The sequence below is a fragment of the Castanea sativa genome, chromosome 4 (assembly GCF_040712315.1).
Source record: "Castanea sativa cultivar Marrone di Chiusa Pesio chromosome 4, ASM4071231v1".
Classification (NCBI taxonomy): Eukaryota; Viridiplantae; Streptophyta; class Magnoliopsida; order Fagales; family Fagaceae; genus Castanea; species Castanea sativa.
This window is the reverse complement of record NC_134016.1, coordinates 494,378-513,812: the sequence shown is the minus strand read 5'-3', so window position 1 is coordinate 513,812 and position 19,435 is coordinate 494,378. Positions and strand designations below refer to the sequence as shown.

General features: G+C 33.6%; 2 protein-coding genes across 3 annotated transcripts; one reads left to right on the top strand and one right to left on the bottom strand.

The window, feature by feature from the left end:
- Window positions 1-5,168: 5,168 nt before the first annotated feature.
- Window positions 5,169-17,988, top strand: LOC142633133 (uncharacterized). 2 transcript variants are annotated; one of them, XM_075807401.1, is made up of 3 exons: window positions 5,169-5,278; window positions 15,583-16,649; window positions 17,675-17,988. In XM_075807401.1, exons 2-3 carry the CDS (start codon window positions 15,585-15,587, stop codon window positions 17,678-17,680), a joined length of 1,071 nt encoding a protein of 356 aa, XP_075663516.1. In that variant the 5' UTR covers window positions 5,169-5,278; window positions 15,583-15,584; the 3' UTR covers window positions 17,681-17,988. The 2 variants fall into 2 exon arrangements, with proteins under 2 accessions (XP_075663516.1, XP_075663515.1); XM_075807400.1 differs by lacking the exon at window positions 5,169-5,278 and adding an exon at window positions 14,428-14,596.
- Window positions 10,558-12,187, bottom strand: LOC142631382 (protein FAR1-RELATED SEQUENCE 5-like). Its single transcript, XM_075805526.1, has 5 exons — window positions 12,184-12,187; window positions 11,815-12,081; window positions 11,424-11,558; window positions 11,182-11,291; window positions 10,558-11,109 (listed from the first exon to the last, which is right to left on the bottom strand). The coding sequence occupies exons 1-5, from the start codon at window positions 12,185-12,187 to the stop codon at window positions 10,558-10,560; spliced, it is 1,068 nt and encodes a 355-aa protein (XP_075661641.1).
- Window positions 17,989-19,435: the final 1,447 nt, after the last annotated feature.

The window sequence follows — 19,435 nt, the reverse complement described above, 5'->3', positions numbered from 1 at the left end:
TTGAGTTGGCTCTTTGATGGTTGATAGTGATGGATGATTTAGGTGTGGCTGGCTATTGATTGTCTCTTAGCTATGCATACTTAGCAATGGATGATTTGGGTTTTGGCTTGGCCTGTGGTGAGTGACTTTATTAAAAGGTCATTCCTGACTGGCCTTTTGTGTGAGTTCCACCTATAACAATTTGGTGAGTGACTTATATTTTTGGTTGAGGCAAGTTTGGTTTTGGTCCCTCAAATTTAAAATATTTAGTTTTAATTCTTACTCACCAAATTACTATTGGTCAAGTAAAAAAAAAAATAAATCCATGTGTTTATATCCTCTCTACTCACCAAATGAATAAACTTATTTATGTATATATATATACACCCACACAGGGAAATGAGTTAGGTTCAATTATGGACCGACTCCATGTGTTGAAAATGCAAATGCTTGCCTACAAACACATCACTTTTTTGGTATGTAAAAAACTAATAAATGATAAGATCAATTATAGTGAAATTTTCTCATGTTTGTTTAAGTTTAAAATGTAACTTGATTTTAAAATGTAACTTGATTTTTTTGACATATTTTCAGGCTAATATTGATTTTGCAATATGATGGATAACATTTTTTGGACAGTTTGTTTGATAGTATATTGCACAGTGGACAACATTTTTGGACAACATTTTTGGACAACTTTGCCTTGGACAGTTTCTTGGATAGCAAATCTGACTATTTAGACAACTGATTGCACATGTAGCAAATGTTTTGGATAATTTTTTGTAACTAAAGAAGTTAGTCAAACATTTTAAATATGTTAGATTGTACAAGTGCATGTTTGAGTAACTTCTAGTTAAACATTAATTATATATGCAAGTGATTAATATTTTAAAATGCAATGTCATGTACCAAATCTTGTTCATTTTTTTAAATGCAAGTAATTAATATTTTTATGCTTCATCACATATATGTGCTTGATTCTAGAAGCTCCTTGAAGAGAACTTGTTTAGGAGACGGATAACCAATTTCTTTTACATGCTCTTACTCAGTGGAATGCTCTTACTCAGTGGAATGCAATATCTCTTCATACCCTAACTTTTATTCCCTAAATTTGTTAGTACATGGTAGAATGAATGAGAGATTTCCAATTTCATATTAAATTTGGTGCTATTGAGGCCAAAGCTGGTTAAATAAACTAACATAGCTCTAGAACTATAATAGGAGAAGTTTGATTCAGGACTTGATAGTTCCTAACTCGAATATGGCAGAGAATATATATACTACTCTTTGACAGTGATGGGTATGTACATCGATTTAGCACAGGAATGAAATACAAGGACATAAATAATAGATGACCAAAACAATGTTATATTATTATTTTCAATTTTTATTATCTATAGTCATATATGATATATGTAATTTTTTTTTAGCAAGAATGCTTTCTCAGGCATTAAAGTACTGCGAAGCAAGTTTAGATTACTGCTGAATCATATTTGATTTAATCCATCTAAATAAGTTGAAAAACAAAAGGCAAAGTCAAGGAATCTTCAAGAATGATAAAAAGAGTTTGACCTTTGAATATTTTCAATATCCATGGCAATTTTTATCAAGCATAATAAAGCTATGTAAAAGAGTTTGACCTTTGGAAGATGTACAATTCTAATATGCTGTTTTTGTTTCACGTTGGTAGATTTTTAATTTTGACAATAGAAAGAGTAGCAATATGGGATGACATGCAATAAACCACATTTTCATCACTGTGGCAAAATGAAGCATGCTACTAATTATTTGAGGCACTAAGAAACAGAACCATCTCCAAGGTAGCCAGCTAAGTGTTTTCCCCATTTAAAACTCACTCAAAACACTAAAAACTAGTGAAAGATGATACAATAAAAATATTAAAATAACAATAAAAATCATGATCAAAGCCAGCTTCACAGTAGGTTGAGTAGGCTTCATGGTAGGGGCTTGGACTGCTTGGCTTCTATGTCAACCTGCAGTGTTGAAAAACAAATGTCAATTCGTACAATAACCATAGAATTTTTATTTCTATAATTTTTTTTTGGTTACAATCATTACAGTCAATAATAAAATCACCAAATTTTGGAAGATGATTTTGAACCAAGAACCCAGAATATTTTGGGCATGGACTAACAAACATATAAAAATATGTAATTCATTACCTAAAATTTGAGCTAAACTTATAAAGTATGACTAGTAACAATTCAAGATAGCAAAAAAATTCCTCACAAGTTCATCTATCAAGAGCCATAGATTTAATGTATAAAGTAAACTACAACTGGCCAAACATATTATCCTACCAGAATAATACATTGCTGCATAGTGCATGGTCAATCCAAATTTAGGAAAATAACACGCACTTAAGAAAAATTAGGACAAAAAAAGAAAAATGTCATAAAGATTTTTAGAATAGCTCATGACCAAGCAACAGAATTTCCAGTTTAAGTCAAAGAAAAGAATAACTCCTAAAATTGCTCAAGAGGCAACAACAACCACAAGAAGCAAGGCAATAACAAAAATCAAAGCAAAGGGAAAAAACATCAAGAAGATTAATACACTCACCCATTGCAACTTTTTTACACTAATACATGCAAAGCCCATCCAACCACCATTCATTGGTTTCAAATCCAAACAAAAGCTACAACCATTACACCAAGGACACACATAGGCTCACCATCAAATAGAAATTCAATCACAGCATATTCAGCCATCATAGAACCAATTTAAATCCAAAAAGACTAAGATTAAAGAATCAATTTCATTGTAGAAATTATAACTAACAAACTTTATGGCTAATAATCTGCATCTGTAGCAGTTTCTGGGGATGCCAGGAAAATTAAAAATCTGAAAAAGTAAATTTTGTATAATTAAGAATTTGCTACCCATTTAGTTTCTTCTATATCTAAGGAGTGACACTTGATATGAATCATTCAACACAATAAAAGCATGCCTTTTTTACAACACATCTACAAGAAGTCTTTAAATTCAATTTTATGTAATTAACTCCAAATGAAAATATGTGCTGTAAAAATTTTTATGTGAAAGCCTTTCAGTGTATTGAACATTCATGCTTTGGTTAAATAGCTCATAAAGGTTCAAACTTTCATCATTAGGAACCTAATAATAAGCCCATTGAATACAAATTACAAGGATTCAAGCATTTTTAAACAATTGACAAAATGCAAGCAATATAAGACTTGATTACAATTTCTAAGCTAATAACCCAAAAAAAAAGAAAACATAATTAAGTTTAGCCCCAATGAGAAAAAGAGTTTGACCTGAATATTTTCAATATCCATGGCAGTTTTCATCAAGCATAATAAAGCTATGTAAATTCTACACTAAATTCCTCCAAAGTCCTTAAGTTGAGAAGCCACAATCACTATTTTTGGAAGATGTACCGTTCTAATATACTGTTTTTGTATCACATTGGTAGATTTTTAATGCCAAAGAAAGCATTTTTAATTCCACAATCACTATTTTTGTATCAAGCATTTTTAAACAATTGACAAAAATGCAAGCAATATAAGACTTGATTTCAATTCCTAAGCTAAAAACTGAGAAAACAAAATTAAATTTAGTCCCAATAAATCAATCAACAAAATTGTGACACCATTATTTACTTTCCTTCCTTTCCTAGCAACCAAACAGAGTTTATTAAAAAATATAGAGATAAAAGAAAAACCCAATCGAGTGGTGGTCTCTATCTAAAACAAGCCCAAATTGGCAAGGATAATTTTCATCACAACCACCACCTCCAATGGTGGCTTCTTCTCTCCTTCGACCAAACTCTCTCTCTCTCTCTCTTAATCTCATATCCCTCCATAGATCAAACTTGAAAAAGCATCAACTTCTCTCTTGGCCAATTCTCTCCAAACCCTAACCCTTACTTTCTTTGATCTGGGTTTGAAAACATCAAATTCTCACTTAAACACCCGATTCTCTCCCTCCAACCCTTATTCTCTCTCTGATCTGGGTCTAAAAAGGGTGCGAGTGTTTGGGGGTCGGGATCTCAAATGGCGAACCGCCGTTTTTTCTTTGTTTTTGTTTATGGGTTTGAGTTGGGTATGCGGGAAGTGGTGACGACGGGGTTGAGGGAGAGACAGAGAGCAATCATGGATGTTGAGAGAATGGTGGAGGCATAGTCGGGGTTGAGAGAGTGGAGCGTTAGGGAGAGTGATGGAGAGCTCGGTTGAAGTGAGAGAGAGGAGAAAGAGTTTTAGTGAAATTCAAAAATGGGAAGCTGAAATGAAATCTTGAGTGAGCACACGGATTGCCAACGTGTCTTGGTGAGGTGTCAAAATAATGAGTCATTGGATTAAATGAATGGTTGGAATTTGTGCTATTGCACACCGTGCAATATCCTAGGTATTGGATTGAATAGATGACTTTAGTTTAGAAGACAAACATAACATATAAATTCAATACAAACTTAATCTTGATCTACTACAAGTAAATAAGATTAATTTATTTAAAAACTAACCTAACAATTTACCCACCCTTATCTATTTACCCAAATTACTAACAAAAATAAAAATTTAAAATGATAAAAAAGATATAGGTTAACAAGCGAATAAAAGTCAGAATTATCATTGAATTGATAAAAATAGAAAGAGTGATCCTACTATTCTAGTAATGTTATAGAGTAAATATTATTATATATGCTTTATAAAAAGATGTGTTTATTCCTGCAAATATTTTATGTTGAAACAAACGAAACATAATTGCATTAATAAAGGCAAAGAGAGGTATTTGGTATCAAATAATATCAAGTCAATAGTATCAAAATGTGTGAGACTTGTTAGCAAAAAAAAAAAAAAAACTACCTCACTAACAAATTAAAAACATATTATTGAGTAAATATTTGTGTACACATGTCTCTTATTTATTGGATTATAACACGAAAATGTGCCGAAGTGATTTGATATAATTTTAATTTTAATTTTTTTTTATTTTTATTCTTTTTATAACATAAGATACAAAATACTTTATTTCAAACGTGGACAGGCCGCGTAATCCATAACTAACGTAACTTTGCCGACCTGTCCTAAAGCATTATTATATTTTTTTTCAAAGACAGGTCGGCAAAGTTACGTTGGTTTGCCACGTGTCCCAAACCTGAACAGGCTTAAGTCTCCGGTCCCAGGAGTCGGTCTCAGACACTTACATATGTAACAACGTGTTCTCTGTTTTCGGACTCCTCTGCTTTTCAAAACCCTTTTGCTTTTCCCTCTAATTTTTTCCATTTCCAAATATTCCTTTGGATTTCAATTCCCAGGTATATTTTTTCCTCTCTCTCTCTCTCTCTCTATTTTACTTATTTATAATCAATTCTATATAGTTGTGATCGGTTTCGTTTTATCATAGATCTTTTTTTTTTTTTATAATTTTTTTACATTCCTATTACTTTGATCACTCTTTCATTCTCGTTTATTGTCGATTATTTTTCACTTTTTCTATAATAAATGTATGTGATCTCTAACTTTTTTCAATTTGTTGCTTCATTTCAGTCTCTGATCATATGGAATTTGATGCAGATCTAATCTAGATCCTACTTTTAGATCTACTTATTCTATCTAATATGAATGTATGATAAATTTCCAACATCTATATGATAGATATTATAATACTTCGTTCTGCTTATTAAATAGCTTTTAATTTTGAGTGTTGCTCTGAAAGTTGAATTGATTGCTACCAACATGTTAACTTTTTGACAAATCAGATCAAACCTTTGTTATCTGTTTCATTGTTTTGATCTGCATTTGGTTTTATAATAATTAGTCAATATCTGGTATTAAATGGGTTTGACAACTATATGTACAACAACTTGGATGGTCCAGATTGATTAATATGGTTTAAAAAAAAATTATAAACTGAGTAATGCTTTTGGGATTATCGCTAATTAATTATGGTATTAGATCAAATGGTCCTTCCTCTGAGTGGCAATGAACGTTAAGCCCATATTTCATGTATTAATCATAGATAAAATCATCTGTGTTCTTATACATACTCTAATCATCTAAAAACTTTTGATATGTATTGCATGTGATTAGCAAGTGGATTTCAGAATTTAATTCTATGGTTGCTAGTACAAGTGCAGTGGCCTTTATTTCATTTGTTAGTTCTTGCCTGCTTTCTCTACTTTACTTGTTACTTCTTGTATCCTGGTTAATCTTAATAACGTGTATTTAGTTTTATTCTCTTTGCCTAACTTGAATTTCTGTAGAAGAATGAATTCACTTAAAAAAAAATTAGAGGGGTTTACTTATTAGTAATTAATTTCAGTTTTACCATTAAGCTAAATAATTAAATAACAATTCTTAAAATAAATTTTTTTAAAAAAAACGTCAAAGAGATTGATTGAAAACAGAGCATTTTCATAATTGAAAGAGAAGTAAACTTGACACTCACTAGGGGAGTGAGGAAGAGATTGATTGAAAACAAAGCATTTGGTTAGTAGTATTTATTAATATTTATATATATGGATTAGTAGCTCCGCAACATGCAACCATTAAAAAAACTCCCAGGAATTAAGGTTGCTATTTGGATTCTCACTAACATAAGCAGCTATTTACACAAAATATTTTCCATCTGTTTGGGGCCTGCGAAGCCGAAGGAAAATGATAGAAAAGTAGAAAATTTTATCTAGCTTTTTTTTTTTTTTGAGGTACTCAGCAAGAGGCAAGAGTTTTGACTTTTGAGTTTTGCCAAATAGTATACATCCCCTGGGTCAGATATGATTCCAGCAGGAGAGTTTGACTTTCCCCATCTTTCAATTAAAATCGTCTACAAAGATGTCGTTTATGATATATTGTTCTTCATTTTCATATACATGACAGCAAACAACCCCAACGTGCCAATCTATGACAAAGTCTACCTATCATGTCTGTGTAATGAGGTTAATGTTCTAATTAAATCTTTTTTCTTTTTTGTTTTTTTGGTTGGATGAAAAATAGTGAAAAAAATATATAGATATTGCTACCTTCTTATTTGAGCATGATTATAGTAACTCCTCTATTCATTGAGAAATTAGTGTGTTAGGAGCCTAGATGAGAATGTGGACAATATATAAGTGATCGCTCTAGTTAGTTGAGCCAAAGCTTGATTTTAGTTAAATCCAAAATACCAGTGATTTTTAGGCGACAGAACCAATATGCATCACATTGTCACTCTTGAAGATTCAAATTTAAGACATATATCATACCAATAGTCATAATTCTAGTGGTTATGTAGTAAATCAATCATTTGGAAATAAAGTGCTTATTAGCTTGGTGGTTAAACTCATGTTTCCGACCTTCCTTGTGTAGGTTTATTGAGCATCCAGAATAATATTTAGGCACAAGTAACGATCTCTTTTTGAATGCTTGAATTAACTAATTAGATAAATCGGTTAAGCTTAGACAAAATTGTAGAATTTAAAACTCGTTCCAAAGTTTCTCAAATCATCCCAAGCCCCCAAGTAGAAAAATGTTATAAGAAATTCTCTTGAACATGCGGCTCACTATTCTCTCAATAATAAGATTTCACAACCTACTATGATATTAATTTAACAAGAAGCCATATAAATAGATGATTTTAGAAGTTAAACCTAACATTAAAATTTGAAAGAAACTTAATCTTTCTACTACAAGTGAATAAGATTTACTTAAAGACAATCTAACATTTTATCCAGCATTATCTATCTATCCAAACTAATAACAAAAATCCTTCTAAAAAAAAAAAAACTAATTACAAAAAAAAAAAAAATTAAATGATAAAAAAAGATACTCCTAATGGATAACAAGCACGTATTGAAAGTCCAAATTATCATTGAATTGATAAAAATATAAAGAGGGGATGGGCTCCTCTCCTGTTTCTTTTTCTCCCGTTCTCTTCAGTTTTTAAATGGATGTATGACATCTGGCAAGACTGAATCTAAGGATCAATTATCAAGCCATGTCATATTTCACAAAGACTCCTTGACTCCTTCTATCATTTCCTTCCCACTAAAATCCTGTAATATCGCTCTCCCTCTCTCTCAGATTTTTGATACAGCTTCAACATCACTCTTGCACGGTACTTCTTACTTTTTCCTTTCCTTAATTTTTGAAATGGGAAGAGCTAAGATAGTCGTTCAATCTATTGGGGAGACCGTTTGCATTGTGTATTCTTCCGAAAGAGAGAAATTTGATCAAAGAAGTCATCTCTTGCTAAAGCTGGAGCTCTTTTTTCAGTTTGTGTTAAATTATTAATGATTTCCATAAAGAATGAAAAGATAGTGGTGGAGTACATGTGGCAAAAATTTGAGTATACTTATGACTTCATTTTGCATTACTATGTAGCAGAGCAATTGTATTGAAAGCTTCCTTTCTCTGATTGAAATGTACTACCATTGAGGACTAAGTTGAGCAACTTGTGAAGAGAAGTAATAGTAGCCCTTGAAATGCTGTGAAGGTGTTTGTGAAAATGCTTAGGCTGGTGGTAGCTTGTTTTCTTGTAAAAGTACCTCATCAGCAACGGTGAATGCAAGGTTGTGGGGTCATTTTTTTTGTTGGGCTATAGGGGTCATCTTTTTTGTTGGGAGAATGCAAGGCTTGTTTTTGCATTTCCTGCTCATGTAACCATTGAACATTATCTTGATTAATGAAATTTTTTTGTTGGAGTTTAGTACAAATGGGGTCTCTTTATATTTGTTTCTTCTTTGTATCCTTGCGTGAGATACTATAGAATATGTATAAAAATATTAATTGCAGGAAATTTTCATGGAGCAATTTGACAAAAATTGTTTGCTTCTAGAATTGCAAATGCATTAGACTTTGTGTTCGAATCTTGCAATTTCTTCATTGTGCCTCTCTAGAGTCATCACTATGAAAGTGATATTGTATTTGCTTTCCTTTTTGAGTGCAAGCCTTGGGAAATACTTTGCTGCATGAGCTACAAGATAAGCACATCATAGCAACTGGAATATTGCACTTCTCTACACAATTTCTTATCTCATATTGGCTTAAAGTTGAGTTAAGCAATTGATTACAAAATTACTTAAAGATATAGCTAAGACTTCATTAATTTCCAAGAGAGCATAAGAAAAAGAATATTTTTGCAAGAAACTTTAAAGAAATTTCTCTTAAGACACAAGAAAGAGAACAATGGGTCATTTGAGCTCTTCAACTTGGATGCTACAAAAATTTCTCCAGAAGCTATATTACAAACAATGCCAAAAATAGATTACTTTTCATGCTTAAAACTTAGCACCACTGGTTGTAAAATTATCACACAATGCATATATGTGATGTCCTACTTCTACCAAAAATAATAAAACAATGAAGAGCAATCTGAGGTAGCCAGAGGATGCAAGCAATTTAGCTGCATCATAAGTTTCTAAGTTGAAGGAGATGGACCTCATGGCTGTACAAAAAAAGGATCATGTTTTGGGCATCACTCCCTCCCCTGCAATCATCCAACCTCTTATTAGTCACTTAAATAAGTAAAACTATGAGATGGTAGCATCTAAGACACTCCAAAAATTCAATTCCATACTGATTTTTTTTTTAATGTTTTGTTTTTTAAAGAGAAAATTTATGTTGTGGTATCAAGTGAGCAATAGTTTCTTGCACACACTCAATTCTAGTGACAATTTCAACAATGAGATATAAAATCACAATAAGTACCTGAGGTTTATCTCATGGTGGTGGAACATGTGGTTGGAGGAGTTATGTCCGATGCAATGGCAGCAGTGGCTACACTCACAGTGTCAAAAAGTGATGAGTTCTGCTGCCCTTGGTTCATTGGCAATGCTTGTAATTGAGCAGGGTCCATATCTTGGGACATCTAAAGGCCAGAGAATTTTGATTGGTTATAAAGCGCTTGACCAAAAATTTGCGGTAGCAATGAGGGCGAGGCATTGGAAAAATTCTGATTTAAGCCAAATGTGAGAGTTTGGATTTTTTTTAGCTCCCTTTTCAAGACAACCTTTCAACCGTTTTCTCCCACACAAAACTTCCCTTCTCTTTAAACCTTTTGCTTGTATGGTACATGTGCTCTTGACGACCTGATTTTCACAAGACATTGAGGAAGGCGTAAGGGTCTCACTCGGAGATTCAATCTTTAAATATTCTTCTACTTTTGCATCTAACTCACTTGCAAGACTTAGAAGAAAATCAGATGCCTCTTTAGATTCAGTAGCTTTACCCATCAATCTAACATAAGTGGTGCATAAATTTCTATAACGAGCTCGCATTTCTAGCTTAGGGTCACTTTGTACCTCACACTCATGAATATCCAAGACAATTCCAGCCCTTGCATTCTTGGTCCATCTCTTCAATATGAATTGTTCAGGAATCATCAACTTAATCTTCATCTCATCAAGTACTTTCAAAATATGGCTACACATAATTCCAACAAACTCAAAATTTTTACAACTACATGTAATCAAACCATTTGAAGATGTAACTGTATGTTGCCTAGAACCTTCACAATTATGAACTTTATATGTAGAAACTAGTCCACCTTGATGAAAAGTGTCAACAACCACCATCAATGACTTTTCGAACTCATCTTGGAACATATTAAAAACAGTTCCTAGATATCTCTGGCATGTCTCAGCAAAGAAACATTAACCTTCAAAGTGGGAATTTTTTGGCTTATGTCATAGTTTGCACAAACTTCATTATAACAGACATCATCAACAACCCTTTGAAAATGTTTGAAAAATTGTACTATGTCCAAATTAGACTTCAAATAATCTTCTAAAAGAGAGTTGAAACCCTCACTAAGCTGTGTACTTTTCTTACCTGCAGAAAAGGTATTTCTCCCATACACCATAGCCCACTTTTCTCTCACTTTAAATAGATCTTGCAGCCATTTATTTTCTTGAAGATCATATTTTTCCAACATATTCTCCCAAGCACTAATGAACTCCTCTTCATACTCACCATCATATATGCAACTTCTAAAATCAGCATTGAAGGTTTTTTGGCTCTTAAATAGATAATTAAGATTTTTAAGAGCATTTTGATAAATATGCCATAAGCACAATCTATGATAAGTCTCTAGCATCACTAAAGATATTGCCTTTGCCATTGCAAGATCTCGGTCAGTAAATATTGTCTTTGGCTTTTTACCGGACATACACTAAAAAAATGTATGAAATAGCCATTCAAATGACTGAATAGTTTCATCATATAACAAAGAGGCCCCACATACAACTAGCTGATAATGATGATTTGCTCCAATAAATGCTCCAAAAGGTCGACACTCTTTATCGGTCCTGTAAGTCCTGTCAAAGAATACCACATCACCATATATACCATAGTCTAAAATCATTTTGGCACCAGCCTAGAATATGTTAGTGATCTGGTCTTCAACATCCAATTGAACTCGAAAAAAGAATGATAGATTTTCTGATACTTGACTAAGAAAATAATTCAAAAGACCCCCGACTTCACCTTGCTTCAAATCTCTTTTCCTCTTAGCCCTCAAATAATTCTTATGATCTTGCTTAGTAAAACCAAGATTTTCTCTACCTCCAACTTGACGACTCATCAATTCATGTGCTAGTTTAGGTGGTATACCTGAATTATCTGCCAACTCAATTTAAATAGCTTGAACATCAGCAATAACTCTTTGAGCAGGTAACATGTGTACACATGACTTATCCACTAAGTCATGATTGTGATTTGATTCAAAATCAATGACCTGATATTTTCCATTAGCTTGAAGAGAAATGGTTAGTCTTGCTAAGCAACCAGTTCTAGTTTCTTTTCGAGGCTTTTTCACATCCACTTGCTTGTCTTTTTTTTTTTCAGTAGCCTTCCTTATAACAGACAAATCTTCTACTTGATATTACTCCACTAAATCTATCCTCATTTTTCCATTGCTTTTGAGTGCTAAATCCAACTTCTTTAGCATATTCATTATACCATTGGTGAGCATGCTCTTTTGAGTCAAACTCCATTTTCCAAACAGATATTTTCCCTTGACAATCAGAATTGTGCATAATATTAGTATAAATATCTTCATTCTCTTTATCACTTTCAGGGCATATTTGTTCATCACTAATTATAGGCATTATATTGACTAGTAACTTTGAAAAGAAGAGAACACCTAAAGAGAAATTCAAAAACCAAATTAAAGCAAAACAAGTTAGTGTTGTTAATAAAATAGTCAATGATATAAAAATAAAACAAATAATAAGAAACTAAATACCCATGTTTACTTGCTGCATTACTAAATATTGAATTACTAGTATTGAACAAATCCCTGTTTTTTGTGCATTGACAAGAGCACTTTACCCCATGTCATGTCCATGCTTACTAGATATAATCACTTGAGCATGGTGGCAAGTAAAATAATTATGGACAAATACTTGATAATACTAGATAAGGAAGTCAAATTAGATTTATGAATACTGATTGCAATTGTTTTGATTACTTAGGAAATAATTTTCAAAGTCTAAAAGCTAAAAGTAGTGAAGCAAAAAGAAAAACAAATCCAAATCAAACAAGGAATTCAACTATTTGTTAGGAGATCAGTTAAAGACTTAGCAAAAGAGTATAAAAACTACAGGGAAAAAAAAAACACAAATAAATAATGCAAAGAATGTTTGTGCACCTATTGGAATTTAGAACTTTCAATTCCAGTCAAGTTGTTAAAATCAACAATGGTTCTATTTTTTGGTCTCACTAGACAGGGGATTGCTTTGTGGTCTCACTAGAGTTGGGATGATGTAAAGATTTTTATCTTGGGTACACACAGTAGAAAGCAAATCTTCTTTGTTGGGCTAGAATTCGAATGATTGGAAGATTTTGGAATCGTTAGATATTTTAGCGGGTTGCTCAAAGGTTTTAGCGGGTTGCTCAAAGGTTTTGGCGGAATGGCTTTTTGTGAAAATTTTGAGCGCGGGAAGCAGAGTTTTGTGCTAATCTCTGTTAAATGAATTAAAATTTTGCTCATGTGACGTGGCTTAATGAACATCCTCAGATTATATAAGTGCTAGATGTCATGCATCCATTTAAAAACTGAAGAGAATGGAAGAAAAAGAAACAGGAGAGGAGCCCATCCCTATAAAGAGTGATTCTGGTAATATTATAGGGTAAATAGTATTATATAGGTGAGGTTTAGACCCAGTGTCTAGTTGTACTGGACCCACTGAAATTATAACATGTGTTCACTTTTAAATACATATCATTATCTTAACGAGTCTAGTGCACTACATGCATTAGATCTGAGTCTCACCATATTATATAAGTTTTACAAAATAATGCCTTTACATTTAAATATAACACAATATATATAATAATAATAATAATAATAATATTAATAATAATGCATTTACATTTGATAGAAAAACAAAATATATTATTGAGTTAGAGTAGCATTTAGTTAATGAGTTATATAGAAAAATAAAAACTGGTACGGGTGATAGATAGTAAAATAAAATAGTAAAATAGATAAAAAAGCAAGGGGTAAATTTCAGAAAACACCCCTGAGGTTTGGGGAAATACCGCTCAGGTCTAAAACCTTTCAAAATTGACCCCTTTGGTCCTTAAAAGACAAAAACACCCTTACACTGTTATTATTCTATTTCCTCCGTTACTTTTTTCTGTCGTCTGTCTCTCTGTTTCCTCTCTTCTTCCTTGTACCTCTCCTTCTCCCTCTCATCCTCTCTCTCTCTAAGCTGATCCACCCCCCTCCCTTTCAAGCCTTTGTTTCTCTCATCCATGCCTCTTTTCTTCATAGTGATTCGTGGGTTTGGCGGTTGTGAGTTGTGGTTTGGGTGGTTTTTGCGGTGGTGGTGTGTTTTGTAGTGGTTGGTTTTGATTTGCTGATGATTTCTTTGGTGGGCTCTAATGTGTGGTTGGATGGTTTTAGGTTTTGGGGTTTTTTTTTCTTTGGGTTTTGTGGCCGGCGGTGGTTTTCAGTGGTGGTGGTGGTTTCCGATATGGGTTGGATTTGCAATGGAGGATGCTATGGTTTTTTGGTAAGATTTGGGTTTTTTTGTTATGGTTTTGGCTAGGATTGAAAGAGGGAGAGAGAACCAGAGAGTTCTGAGCGAGGGAAAGAAAATTGATGGATGGGTAACGGTGTCAAGAGTGGGGGACTAATATGTCTTTTAGGGACTTAATTGGTCAATTTTGAAATGTTTTGGATCTGAACAGTATTTCTCCAAACCACAGGCTAGTTTTTTGAAATTTATTCAAAAAAAAGAAAAAGAAAAAAAAAAAAAGACACTATTTTACTTTTTACAACCTGAGATGCCAGTGCTCTTGGCAAGTTGGCATCGATCACAGTTGTGAACACGGACAGGCCGCGTAATCATAATCACAATGCTTTACAAAGAAAGGTGGGGCCCATAAAAGGAATACCAGACCAGACAGGTCGGCAAAGCTAAGTTGGATTGCCACGTGTCCCTTAAGGCTTAGCCAGCCAGTCCCATAAATAGAGTGTGAGTGACTCTCAGACAGACAGACAGACACTTAACATATATATCTATGTATGTAACTTATCTCTCTGTTTTCTGATTCCTCCTCTGCTTTTCTTCAAAAACCTCAAAAACCCTTTTCTTTTTGCCTTTTAATTTCTTCCATTTCCAAATATTCCTTTGAATTTCAATTCCCAGGTATCTATTTTCCTCTCTCTCTCTCTCTCTATTTTACTTATTTATAATCAATTCTATATTTTGCTGTGATCGGTTTCGTTTTATCATACATCTTTTTCTTTTTACGTTCCTACTACTTTGATCTCTCTTTCATTTTCGTTTATTGTCGATTATTTTTCACTTTTTCTATAATAAATGTATGTGATCTGTAACTTTTTTCAATTTGTTGCTTCATTTCAATCTCTGATCATATGGAATTTGAAGCAGATCTAATCTAGATCCTAGTTTTAGATCTACTTATTCTATCTAATATGAATGTATGATTAACTTTCCAACATTTATATGATAGATATTATAATACTTCGTTCTGCTTAATAAATACCTTTTAATTTTGAGTGTTGCTCTGAAAGTTGAATTGATTGTTATCTGTTTCATTGACAGATTAGATCAAACCTTTGTTATCTGTTTCATTGTTTTGATCTGCATTTGCTTTTATAGTAATAAGTCAAGATCTGGTATTAAAAGGGTTTGACAATTATTTGTATAACAACTTGGATGGTTCAGATTGATTATATTTTTAGCAGTTAATATCGTTTTAAAAAAAAATTATAAACTGAGTAATGATGCTGTTAGAATTATGGTTAAATTGTCACGATTTTCTAACCGTTTAAACTTTTGGGACTATAGCTAATTTATCATGGTATCAGATCAGATGGTCCTTCCTCTGAGTGACAGTGAACGTTGAGCCCATATTTCATGCATTAACCATAGATAAAATCATCTGTGTTCGTATGCATACTCTAATTTTCTAAAAACTTTCCATATGCATTGTGTGTGATTAGCAAGTGGATTACAGAATTTAATTCTATGGTTGCTAGTTCAAGTGCAGTGGCCTTTATTTCATTTGTTAGTTCTTGCCCGTTTTCTCTACTTTACTTGTTACTTCTTGTATCCTGGTTAATCTTAATAACTAATTCTTTTGACCTTGGAATTGTATTTCTATGAAGGCATGGCGTCCTACGATAAGCCTGAAGTTGTTGAAAGGGATGTTAAGGACAAGGAGCACGAGGAGGACGACAAACCCATAGTTGTTGAAAGGGATGTTAAGGACAAGGAGCACAAGGAGGATGACAAACCCGAAGTTGCTGAAAGGGATGTTAAGGACAAGGGGCACAAGGAGGATGATAAAGAGGAAGGGAAAGGTGGTTTTCTTGAAAAGGTGAAGGATTTCATTCATGACATTGGCGAGAAGATTGAAGGAGCTATTGGATTTGGGAAGCCAACTGCAGATTTGGCAGCGCTTCGCATCTCTTCTATCAATCTTGAAAAAGCGGAGTTTGTCATTGAAATTCTCATAAAGAACCCAAATCCAGTTCCTATCCCTCTGATTGACATAAACTACTTGATTGAGAGTGATGGAAGGAAACTTATTTCAGGGTTGATCCCAGATGCTGGAACGATCCAAGCACATGGTGAGGAGACTGTCAAAATACCAGTTACTCTGATTTATGATGACATAAAAAACACATATGACGATATTAAGCCCGGAAGCATCATTCCATATAAGATCAAGGTTGATCTCCTTGTGGATGTGCCTGTTTTTGGAAGAATAACTCTACCATTTGAGAAAACTGGAGAGATCCCTATACCTTACAAGCCTGATATTGATATTGAGAAAATAAAGTTTGACAGATTTTCCTTTGAAGAAACTGTTGCAGTACTTCACTTGAAACTGGAAAATAAGAATGATTTTGACTTGGGGCTTAATGACCTAGACTATGAGGTTTGGCTGTGTGATGAGAGCATTGGATCTGTAGACCTTCAAAAATCTGCAAATCTTGTGAAAAATGGAATCACTTATATTGATATTCCCATCACCTTCAGGCCTAAGGACTTTGGCTCTGCACTTTGGGACATGATTAGAGGAAAAGGCACTGGTTACAGCATGAAAGGAAATATTAATGTGGATACACCCTTTGGAGCAATGAAGCTGCCCATCACCAAGGAGGGTGGTACTACCCGTATCAAGAAGAACAAAGAAGATGGTGGTGATGACGACGACGACGACGATGAGGTAAGTTAGGCCTGTAGCTCTCTACTAAGAGGCATATAGATACATCTATTGATGTCTTATGCAATTTTTATTTTATTTTATTAGTATGAAAGGGTATATATGTTTTTACATGCATCATCTAAACAGTTCCCTCTTCTCTTTCGATGCCTTCTTCTGACAATATAGGCCTCTTCTTTCCATGTATTAGTTAAGAAAATGGTTGATTTACTTGGTGTCCATGGTTACAAGTGTGCAATGACCTAAGCCAATACCATCCAACAGTAGCATGCCAACTAGATTGATAAGCCATTTTAATGTTCTTATGCCAACTAGATTGATAAGTCATTTTAACGTTCTTTTGCTTGCACAAGAATTAAGCTGTGGTTTTGTGGGACTGCGATTAATTTTGTGGTGAGGATGTGAGACACCAGAAGAAAATTAAGCATTAGATGCGAAGGTATTCACAATGCTGTCCTATAAACGTTGTGTCTTTTGTGCATGTCAGAAGAAAAATAAGCGGTGCCTTGTTACCATCATTTTAATGGAACAAATTAAGGAATATTTGGTTGCATATGTATACAAGTGTGTGCATTGACAATTTCCTAGTGACAAATACATGACAAACCCATAAATCTATATTGTCATGTTATAGTTTAATAGCTTCAAAAAGATGTGCATCAAGGATGTAGTTATGATGACAATAGCAACTCTACCTCAGAATGCCATTCACCTGGCGCATCTGTCTCAAATTCATCCATATGAATTGGATTCATAACATCCCTGCCTAATTTTCACAACCTTCAAGATTAACATTTGGTGCATGCACCCCATTAGATTAGAGTTTACACTTATTTGGTTGCACCTAGGGAGAGGTAAGGAAAGGATAGTGAAAAAGAAAACAAAATATTTTCCCTTAGATTATTGTTAATTAATGTTCATAACAGACCAACCTGTGACTTAGATATATTATGAAAATACCTATATGTTGCATTTTCTTGTGCCTGCAAAGCTGCGACGCTCATAAGTTTTTTACTTCTTGTGTGCAGGAATAGAGGTGACATTGGCAGGAGTGGTCATATTAGTAGCTGTGGTCTGTTTATCAGTAGTGGTTTATTAGAATAATAGATAAATAGGCACTTGAACTTGTGGTTTTTACATATAGCAGTGATGTACATCTCTTGCAAGGTGAAGTTTAGTAGTTTTATATATGTGTGTTTATGAATGTATTATTCTGATGGATATGAGGTCTGGCGCTCTTTAGTTTGCATGCCCACTCTATTGTTGAGATGTTTGAGCAGGAGATGAAATTGTTGTCTTTCACTTGTGATATTGTTGATATTAATGAATTGACTTACCATAAGATGATACTAGAGTGCTTCATTTCTTTTCAAACATTTGCTTTTCTTTTCTTAATCTTTATATGCAGAAATATTGATGCAATTGTGGGTCACAGTCCTGTGTATGAGAGGGATGAGGCCATGGTGAATTAAATTTATGTGATAGGCCAAGAGCCTTATATCTTGACTAATAGCTCCGTTTCTAACAGAGACATCTAAATTTCAGATCCCCTCATTCTCAACTATGGAATTATACTATATATATATATATATATATATATGACAAGTGAACTTCTCTGAGTGATTGAGTTTTTTTCAACCATCAATTTTCGTGTTACTAATCATCCAGTACCTTTATTGCTTGTTACCCCATTGTTATTAGAGAAAACTGATGGTTGAAGAAAGGCCTATAATTCTTAGTTTGAGAGCGTGTCATGTTGGGAGTGTTTTGGTGATAGTAGTCAAAGTGGCTCGGCAAACTTGTTCATATTTGTTTTAGAAAAGTAGTATTCTTTATCCAGGCTATTAGTTCAGGCTTGAGCTAAGAATTATCAATGAAAGAAACCTTGGGCCATGGGTATTCCTCAAATGGATTTCCTATACTCGACCTCCAAGGTATAATTCTTTCTAGTGAAATATCATTACTTTTTCTCTTTTGATTATTGATTTAATTCTCATTTGGATTACTGGTTTCTTATTCTTTTCTAGGAAAAGACTGGTAGAAATTGATTATGAGTAATTAAGCAGTTACAAAATAGCTCTTAGAACTGGTGGGGTTACTCAATGCCATTATCAATACTAAGAGCATTCACAACAAGAGAGATATAATTGCTATAATGCCATTATAGCAACTAAAACACCAAAATGTAGCTAGTTTTTCCAAGCAACACACTGGCTCCCTTGTTCGTTCTTTGCTGTAGCTGTGCTTCATTCCAGTACTTGAAACAATCTGCTGTGCGTTCCTGCTTCTTTCAGTACTGGTTAAGGCATGGAGGCATAGAATAAGCCCTTATTCTAGATATGATGGAACTTAATATGTTCTATAGATAATGTGGTTTTATTGCCCCTTATTTCTAAGGAGCTGGGAAAGGGTGGCCCGTGGGAGATACTACTTAAAAGTCTCTTTTTACAGCCACACAAAAATAAAAATACAAAAAGAAAAAAGAGTGCTGCTCTTTTTTTGAAAACTGGGCTACAGCCTGCAGGCTACTGTAGATTGTAGAGTATTGAGTCATCAACTACCTTGTTTGTTTCTTTGTTTTATTTTATTTTATTTTATTTTAGAGCGACAGAGCTATTTCAGATTTTACTTATGGATGGCCATGGGAGTAATGGGAGGGTTGGGGATTAGATCATGGGTGTTCTGTCTCAACCTCAACTTTGGGGCGGAAAAAACTCATGCCATGGGTCTAGTTTGGAGCAAGTTGGAGCAGATAATTTACTAATCTTAATAAAATAGATTTAACATTA

Coding starts and splice junctions, on each gene's coding strand:
- LOC142631382 (XM_075805526.1), bottom strand. Junction 11,559..11,814: donor ATTTAGTGGAGTAATATCAA/GTAGAAGATTTG, acceptor TTGAGTTGGCAG/ATAATTCAGGTATACCACCT. Junction 11,292..11,423: donor GAAAAGAGATTTGAAGCAAG/GTGAAGTCGGGG, acceptor AAATGATTTTAG/ACTATGGTATATATGGTGAT.
- LOC142633133 (XM_075807401.1), top strand. CDS start 15,585: ATGGCGTCCTACGATAAGCCTGAAGTTGTTGAAAGGGATGTTAAGGAC.